Source organism: Cervus elaphus, chromosome X, assembly GCF_910594005.1.
Source record: "Cervus elaphus chromosome X, mCerEla1.1, whole genome shotgun sequence".
NCBI lineage: Eukaryota > Metazoa > Chordata > Mammalia > Artiodactyla > Cervidae > Cervus > Cervus elaphus.
In genome coordinates, this window is record NC_057848.1 from 177,392,979 (window position 1) to 177,402,073 (window position 9,095).

General features: G+C 46.0%; 1 protein-coding gene across 1 annotated transcript; it reads right to left on the reverse strand.

Moving 5' to 3' along the window:
- Positions 1–206: 206 nt before the first annotated feature.
- Positions 207–7,226, reverse strand: LOC122689222 (odorant-binding protein-like). Its single transcript, XM_043895459.1, has 6 exons — positions 7,146–7,226; positions 5,786–5,925; positions 3,557–3,627; positions 1,780–1,890; positions 455–556; positions 207–257 (listed from the first exon to the last, which is right to left on the reverse strand). The coding sequence occupies exons 1-6, from the start codon at positions 7,224–7,226 to the stop codon at positions 247–249; spliced, it is 516 nt and encodes a 171-aa protein (XP_043751394.1). The 3' UTR covers positions 207–246.
- Between the last annotated feature and the right edge of the window lie 1,869 nt (positions 7,227–9,095).

The window sequence follows — 9,095 nt, forward strand, 5'->3', positions numbered from 1 at the left end:
CATCAACCAACCAGTCTGAAATTTAATAGGCCTCAAGAAATGCAACATAGCCTAATGTAACAGGGAAAAAAAAAGTTCTCTGGCTATAGAATGTAAGTCATTAGGGCAAAACATGGTTACTTGTGAATTTTTACACATGTGAAAGCACAGCATGTCCTTATTGATTTCTTTGATGAAATAGCATTCATAACAGAGTGTGTTTACTTACAATTAGGTGGAGTTGACATCACTCTTTTTTCACTGGGTCTAACAGTCATCTGGGGGAGATCAAACAGGCAGGAATAAGAGACCCACCAAATATGACTCATTCTGGTAATTTTAACATTTCTTAAGTAGTGAATTATACAAAAGATTAGTTTCAAAAGAACAAATTACAAGCAAACTGATTTGTTTCCTGGTAGTGTATGTACCTACGGGGTGAAAGATTCAGGGAAAAAAGTATAGTTCCACTTACCACCCTTGGTGAAATCCACAATATTTTCCTCTGGAATCCCAAATTTTCTAATCTCCTCCTTGAATCTCTCCAGGTCGTGATCGTCGACATTATCTTCTTTGCCTGGAAATCACAATGCAGGAAGCGGAAATTTACCCGTTAGAGCCCCTAACCAATGCTGAAGACATAATGAGAACTGAATGTGCTCATCAGGTTTCACTTGGAATAACGGAAGAGAGCCTCAAACAGTTACCATTTCCCATGACTCAGATGTCTGCTGTCTATCTTAAGAATTAATCCCCATCCAACTGTGTAAGCAGCCCCGGCCCCCAGCATCAGCAGCAGGACCCCAGAGACTCTCTGGAACTCCATGAATTTGGGGCTCCTTACATCACAGTATGGAACCGGCTTGCTCTTTGACCAACTTCCAGTCTCTATAACCAGTATTCATGCTCAGGTCTTGCTCTGGGCCCGAATAAATAGCAAACAAGAGTTCTCCCCTGATAGACACATGCTCACCACGTCATACATGATAATGGGAGACAACTGACTGTTTCTTTAACCCACGGTTCCACTCAGTACCTTTCCTGAAACAGATACCTACCATCCCCAGGGACGCCTGGCCTGCTACAGTCCATGGGGTTTGCAAAGAGTCAGCTACAACTCTCAGCCACTGAATGAGGAACAGCAACAACTCCCCATGGTACACACACCTCTCAGCGTTTCGACATGGTTATTTGGGGGTGAGGTCAATGTTCCTAAGAACAATGCCTTGGATAAATGAACAGGACAAAGATGTATTTTAAAAGTTTCTGTTTCAAGGCTTGGGATACATGGGAAAAGTGGCATAAAATGAAGGAATTGAGGACAATGTCATTATAAGGTAAAGAAAGTGACCGCCAATCCAGGAGACCTGGGTTTGATCCCTGGGTCAGGAAGATCCCCTGGAGAAGGGCATGGCAACCCACTCCAGTGTTCTTGCCTGGAGAATCCCATGGACAAAGGAGTCCGGTGGGCTACCGTCCATGGGGTCTCAAGAGTCAGACACGACTGAGTGACTATAACTTTCATCATAGCCATGCCTTCAAAAAAAAGGCTCAGTACTTTTATTTTTAACTTTTAACAGGTGGGAATTCTGAATTGTCCAATGATACGTCCCACCACTTCCATCTACTTTCTTCACCTCTCTTTCTATGGTAGATTACTTTCCAGGGCTCTTAGGTCGATGAACACAAAGGCCTCGCCCTCATAAATGAGTAATGAAAGCACGTGATGAATTATGGATAAAAATACAGCAATGCTGCTGTTACATGAGAGTGGGAATGTCGCCAGGCTGTAATACATACCCAAGAGCCCGATGAGTCTGGATGTCTTGCCTGCTTCATCCTCATTTTCAGAAATCACTATCAGACCATCGTCGGACACCAGAATAAAGGAGAATCGATTGACTCCCGAATCTTTGTTAGAGAGAGAAAATAGGCAGAGTTAGCCCCACCTTGAGTAATTTATTATATTAGTAGATCATGACTCTATTGCAGTGAATTTAGCCTGCTGGCAGTGATGCCTTCTGTATTTATTCTATCGGCAAGCACAACTGCCTGTTGATCTCTGTCTCATCCCTGTGTCGAATGCTGGAGTTGCTATTACACTAAGGAGAGAAGGCAAGACTTTTCCTTAGTCCCATCTTCTCAAGCAGTTGACTGGTCACTCCTTGCCGCGTTCCTAACATGTTTTCTAGAACATGCATTCTAACGAACACGTTTTAAACAAGGTGAGTGCTTTATCAAGTTCCAGGCTTTAAAAAAAAAAAAAAAATCTTTTTATTTCAGGTATCTCAGACATGGACTTGATTTCTGATCAAGACCAAAAGCAACAAACCATTTCTGAGAGTAGCACTGCCATGTACGCACGAGCCTGTTGTAAAATAGACAGCTAGTGGGAAGGTGCTGTGTAGCCCGGGGGGCTCAGTTTGGTGTTTTTGTGATGACCTAGAGGGGTGAGATAGGGAGACAGGGAGATTATGGAGGGAGAGGATATCCGTGTACATAGAGCTGATTTGGCAGCTGCCCTATAGGGAGCTCAGCTCAGCGCTCTGTGATGACCAAGATGGGTGGGATGGGACGGTGGGAGGTCATAGGGGGAGGACATATTTGTATACATTGAACGGATCCATGTTGTACCGCAGACGCCGACCCAACACCGTAAAGCCATCATCCTCCAATTAAAAATAAATGTAAAAGATGAAATCGGGAACAATCGGAGATGTTTCATAGAGATGCATTTTAAGGAAGCAATGAGTAAACAATTAAAAATTTCATCACAAAAAAATTTTTTTTAGATATTTAATTAGAAGAATAAAAAAGGAAAAACTCTCTGTTATTGAGTCCCGGCCCTGTGCACGACAGCCTTCTGGACATTTACTATTAATTGCTGTGTCTCCTCCGCCCCTCAGGCTGGGTTACGACAGAGCCCATTGCCACGCTTGTTGCTGTGAAGACGGTTTACCTAGCAGTGAGCTCTGTCCCCACCTGGAGGGATACCCGTCCTCTCTACCCGTCCACTCTGCCCTGTGGGTCTGGACAGGATGCAGCGGCAACCTACTACATGTCATTTCTACACCCTCTAGTCCATCCTGTCTCTCCTGGGCCCCATCACACCTTCCTGCACCCACTCAGCGACATGGGAGGTAAAACCGCCCGACTGTGTTCCCAAAACATGCCAACCCCATGGCTCAGTGTCTGAAAACACTGACAATCATTAGAAAAAGATTAGATTGAGAAAAAAGGGAAAAAAATAGCTGCTGAAATTCAGTCTCCTAGCCCCGGACAAGTGCATGCTCCTTGCCCAAACCCGCCCTGGGTCCACGAGCCTTGGGTCACGTTGGAACAACTTAAGTCAGATTTTCCATGTCCTCTGGCCACCCATCTTTGGGAGGAGCCATCCAAGGTCTGGGCTTGGACTCTGTGTTCAAGACAAGATGCGATGCTGGGGAAATTCAGGGACCAGCAACTGGTGACGCCTCTGGTTAGTAGAACTAGAATTCACACATATGCATTTCTCGAGGAGATTAAGACCAAGATTTCAACCTGAGTAAACATTTACCTGTGGAACACTCATACTCACAGTCAGCCGTGTAAACGTTGTTTCCTATCTGTGTTCCAGTAACAGACGACTCTATGCATTCCCCGTTGTGCCTTAAAGACAGAACAGCTTCCAGTTGGTCGATAGAAGTCATACCAAATTCACATCTCGAGGATTTTCTTCCACCAACGCCCCACCACCCCTATGCACACAATGCCCTGTGTCACGAATCACTTTAGTGACTGAGACAGTGTGAGATTCACCAGAGAAACTTGTAACATCCAGTGACTATCAAGTGACAAGGATTGTCACGTGGATGCATGATATTTGAGCAGTCATTCCAGGGATACACTGCCAGTACAAAACAGGTCACATTCACAAGCAAACAATCATGGAGAAAGCCAGAATTGTAGGAAAGAAAAAGGAATGCAACAGTTCTGGGCTGGAATCCTTTCCTTCAAGCTGAGAGGCACAGCTATCAACACAGACCTTAGAGCTCTCCCAGTCCTGACAGTGTATTCTTAGAGTTTGCATGCCTGCATGCCAAGTCGTTCCAGTCATGTCTGACTCTCTCTCTGACCCCCATGGACTGTACCCCACCAGGCTCCTCTGTCCATGGAATTCTCCAGGCAAGAATACTGGAGCGGGCTGCCTTTCCCTTCTCCAGGGGGGTCTTACCAGCTCAGGGATCAAACCCAAATCTCTTAAAGTCCCCTGCATTGGCAGGCGGGTTCTTTACCACTCACACCATCTGCAAAACCCATTCTTAGAGGATATAATTGCCCCAAAGTGCAGGATATGAAAGAAAAAAAAAAGCCTTTAATTTTATCGAAAACAAACTCTTGCTGTATAAAAACACCTTAAGAGGACTTCCCTGTGGTCCAATGGATGAGACTGCACCTGCCCGAGCCAGGAACACAGGTTCAATCCCTGGTCCCAGAAGATCCCACATGTAGAGCAGCAAGTAAGCCCATGGGGCACAGTTACTGAATCCGTGCTCCTCCACTAGAGAAACCATCACAGCAAGAAGCCTGAGCACCACAACTAGAGAGCAGCCCCCGGCTCGCATCAGCTAAAGAAAGCCTGCACGTAGCAAGGAAGACCCAGCAAAGCCAAAAAAACAATAATAATAATTTTTTTAAAAAAAGCATAAGAGGAATTAACATGAAAGGACATCTGTGTATGCAAACACATTCACCCACATGCAAAATACATATGATATTTGACACAGTGAATGATATTCAAATATGAAAGTCAAAGTCGCTCAGTCGCATCTGACTCTTTGCCGCCCCGTGGACTATACAGTCCGTGGAACTCTCCAGGCCAGAACACTGGAGTGAGTAGCCTTTCCCTTCTCCAGGGGATCTTCCCAACCCAGGGATCGAACCCAGGTCTCCTGCATTGCAGGTGGATTCTTTACCAGCTGAGCCACCAGGAAAGCCCAAGAATACTAGAGTGGGTAGCCTATCCCTTCTCCGGGGGAATCTTCCCATCCCAGGGATGCAAGTCTCTCACATTGCAGGCAGATTCTTAATCAGCTGAGCCACAAGGGAAGCTGACTACATGGCGAGAAACAGTCCACATGACTGGAGCAACTTAGTATGCATACATGTGTGACTTATAATGAATTATATAAATTTATATACCATTATCTCCAAGCATAAGCCTCTTCATTCTTTCCCTTTTCTATTCATTTATTAAATTTTTACTGTGTTTCTATATTAATTGCTCAGTCATGTCTGACTCTGTGTGACCCCATGGACTGTAGCCCGCCAGGCTCCTCTGTCCATGGGATTCTCCAGGCAATAATACTGGAGTGGGTTGTCATGCCCTCCTCCAGGGGATCTTCCCCACCCTGGGATCGAACCTGGGTCTCTTCTGTATCCTGCACTGGCAGGCAGGTTCTTTACCAATAGGGGCACCTGTGCTATACAATAGGTTCTTATTTATTAATGTTTTTATTTCTCAAAATGTGTACGTGAGTTTGCATGTTCTCAGTAAACCATCTGCCGTGTAGTGGACATTCCCTGGGAGGTCCTTGGGGGCTGTGAGTGGTTAGTAAACTCAGTGGTGATTAAAGATTCCAGGACGTTCCCTGGAGGCTCTCAGGGGAACTGCCTCCCAACCCAGCTCAGAGACTCTCCTCAGCCCCACAGCTCAGGGCATCCTGCTCTCAACATCACCCAGAGAGCTCCCTGCAGACGAGGGAGACGCACCCTATCTGAGACTCGGGGTTTACAGGTGTTTTCCCTCTGGGTTATTTTTACTTACTTGAGAAAGAAGTGGAAGACAAGGGAGTCCCCTTTGTCATTAAAGTTGATGCTGCGAAGATAAACATTGAATGGCCCATTCTCACTGGTCTTCTCTGGGTTATTGGAGGCGATGTAATGGGTTTTCCATTCTCCTGAAAGCTAAAAGCAAAATTTCCCTTAGAAATGTGAGTCCCTCCCGTTTCATCCTTTTTGACACCATCCTTCCGGGGTTTCCCTACACTTTCACTAGGACAGAAGCTACCCAAGTTTATTGAGCAAAGCCCAGCTTCTAATGTAAAGACTGAAGTCAAAGGAAGAAAAAGGAATTGAGGTGTTTCTGTGACCCCCTTAAGCTTTCTTGTCAAATGCAGAACTCCAATCCAACAGTGCTTTAACAGAACCTCCTCTGATTTGGTCTTCCCTGCTGGTTCAGGTGGTAAACATCTGCCTATAATGTGGGAGACGTGGGTTCAATCCCTGGGTAGGGAAGACCCCCTGGAGGAGGAAATGGCAACCCACCCCACTATTTTTGCCTGGAGAATCCCATGGACAGAGGAGGCTGGTGGGATACAATCTACGGGTTTGCAAAGAGTCGGACAGAACTGAGTAACCAACACCTTCCCTTCACTTTCCTCTGTTTTACAAGAGCAGTGAAAATGCCTAAGAGACAAGGAAGATAATAGGATATTCTTTTTAAAAAAAAATTAGTGAAAACAGACAAGTATATTTCCTGGGATAGGGTGTGTGTGTGTGTGTCTGTATCTATATTTGTGGTTGTAATTCACTGTAAGATTACTATCAAATGGGATTCCCTGGTGGATCCAATGGTAGAGAATCTGCCTGCAATGTGGGAAACATAGGTTCGAAACCAGGGTTGGGAAGATCCCCTGGAGGAGGAAATGGCAACCCACTGCAGTATTCTTGAGTGGAGAATCCCATGGACGGAGGAGCATGGTGGGATAGTCTATGGGGTTGCAAAGAGTCAGACACAACTGACTGACTAACACCTTCACTTCACTTTCCTCCGTTTTGCAAGAGCAGTGAAAATACCTAACAGACATTCAATAGACAGTAGAGACTGAGCTTCCCTGCTGGCTCACGCAGTAAAGAATCTGCCTGCAGTATGGGAAAGCTGGTCTCAATCCCTAGGTTGGGAAGATCTGCTGGAGGAGGAAATGGCAACCCACTCCAGTATTCTTGCCTGGAGAATCCCATGGACAGAGGAGCCTGGTGGGCTACAGTCCATGGGGTTGCAAAGAGTCAGACATGACTGAGCGACTTCGCACAGCATCCATGAATCCACATAACAGAAACCCCTAAGGAACACACACACACACAACCAAGGCAGACCTCCTCCCCTATCAGCTCGTTTTGGGTACCTGTGAGTGGTGTGGCCCAGCTGGACTCTCCTGGCAAGAACAGACCAGACCAAGGACCAAAGTCAGAAACAGGACCTTCATCTTGTTGGCTCGCATGGTGGACTCCGCGTGGTCCTTCTTCCTCCGAGGCTGCGGGGGTCCCAGGGGTTGGGAGAGGATGTGCACGGCTTCCACTTTTTATCCTATCCTGCTTCTGTTGGCGCAAGACAACACAAACCACTGGCTGCTCCTCCTGAGACATTGATGACATAGACAACCCCTGCTGATATTCTGGCTGGCAGTTGAGCTTCCCTGGCAATCTGTCACTTTTTATAATGAGATTATACACTTAAGTGGAGCTTAAGTGCATCTAGACATTTGCCCTTTACACTGGGTAAGAAGTCAGGCTCTTTGAAGATCAGGAATCTTTGCTTTCCTTAACATCCTGAGATTTAAAATGGGAGAAATCGTCCAAGATACATATCCACAACTCCTGAACTGTTTCTTTGCCAATGAGAACAAGGGGTTTAAGCTTCTCTTCCGGAACTAAAGGAGCAATAAATTTAACAAGATTATAATGAGGACCAAGAGACCCTGGGATTCTCTCGGATTTCTCTCAGGTGAGGAAGACAAAACATGTTGATCACTTCCTCCTCACAAGGAGGACAGTGTGTTCAGACACCCTCAGTAACTTCCTGGAGAGAGAGCATGCCAGCAGTTCGTTGCCATCATCTCCTTTTCCAAAAGCCCTCTTACCCATCTGTTCTGTAATATGTTGTTTGCTCACTGACTCAATGGTCTCTTCAGGCAAGCAAGAAAGGGTGAGACTAGTTCTTCTAACTTTAAATATTTTGGAAAAAAAAAAAAAAAGGAAAAAAATATCTTCCTCCCAATAAACTATAAAATTCACATTTTAAGGCGGGACAGGGAAAAAAAAGCCAGACATCAACTTCTCTCTTCTGTGTTGCCTTGGACCTGTTGCCTTTTCTCCTCAAGGGTAGGGTGTGTCTCTCTACACATTAATCCGAGACCCTCCAGACACAGGAGGGTGACCTTGACCACAGGGGTCAATTATGTTTTTCTTTCCTCTGGTGCTGTTCACATAACTTCTTAAAGACCAGGAGAGGGTCCTGGCATTCCCAGGAGGCTCACTGATAATGAATATGCCTGCCAGTGCTAGAGATGCAGGTTCAATCTCTGGGTCAGGAAGATCCCCTGGAGTAGGAAATGGCAACCAACCCACTCCAGTATTCTTGTCTGAAAAATCCCATGGACACAGGAGCCTGGCGGAGGGGGGGGGGGTGGGGGGGGGGGGGTGGGGGGCTACTGTCCATGGGGTCGCAAAGAGCTGGACACCACTGAGCATATAATGCAATACCCTAGAGGAGGAAGTGATTACCCACTCCAGTATTCTTGCCTGGAGAATCCCAGGGACAGAGGAGCCTGGCGGGCTGCAGTCCTTGGGGGTCACAAAAGAATCGGACATGACTGAGTGACAAAGCCCTCACTCACAAGGGGTCCGAGTGATTTGCTTTTACATGCACACCTGGACTGTGCCTCCTTGGTCAACTTTATGTAAGATATCCATGTGTCACTCTGGTGAACACCCCTTTTTCTCAAAAACATATAGGACTGTGCCTTCAACTTGCAACAGGCAGGACAGCCCTCAGGACGTTCTGGGATTCTGCTTCCCACTTTGCAATGCTCAGTTTGGCTTGAATTAAATCCCCCCACCTCCCACCCCCTCGCCAACTCTTTTTCTTGTCAACGTGATGGCTCATTGAACTTTCACTGATAATCCTCCCTCTGTTACCTTCAAGGATGATGAAAGAGCCGGAGAACACCTTCTTTGTTCTTCTTCCCATTTTCACTCATGGGCATTTTATTTCACAGGGATTTATCAAATGAATGCACTAAACGTACGTCAAGTGCCAACTGCAGAAATGAAGGAACAATGGTACATTTATGGTT

Bases quoted from the DNA above. Each gene is read 5' to 3' on its own strand.
- LOC122689222 (XM_043895459.1), bottom strand. From the start codon at position 7,226: ATGAAGGTCCTGTTTCTGACTTTGGTCCTTGGTCTGGTCTGTTCTTGC. The intron at 5,926-7,145 runs GTACCCAAAACG...TTTTGCTTTTAG, and splicing joins CTGGGCCACACCACTCACAG to CTTTCAGGAGAATGGAAAAC. The intron at 3,628-5,785 runs GTAAGTAAAAAT...TCTGTCTTTAAG, and splicing joins GTCTTCCACTTCTTTCTCAA to GCACAACGGGGAATGCATAG.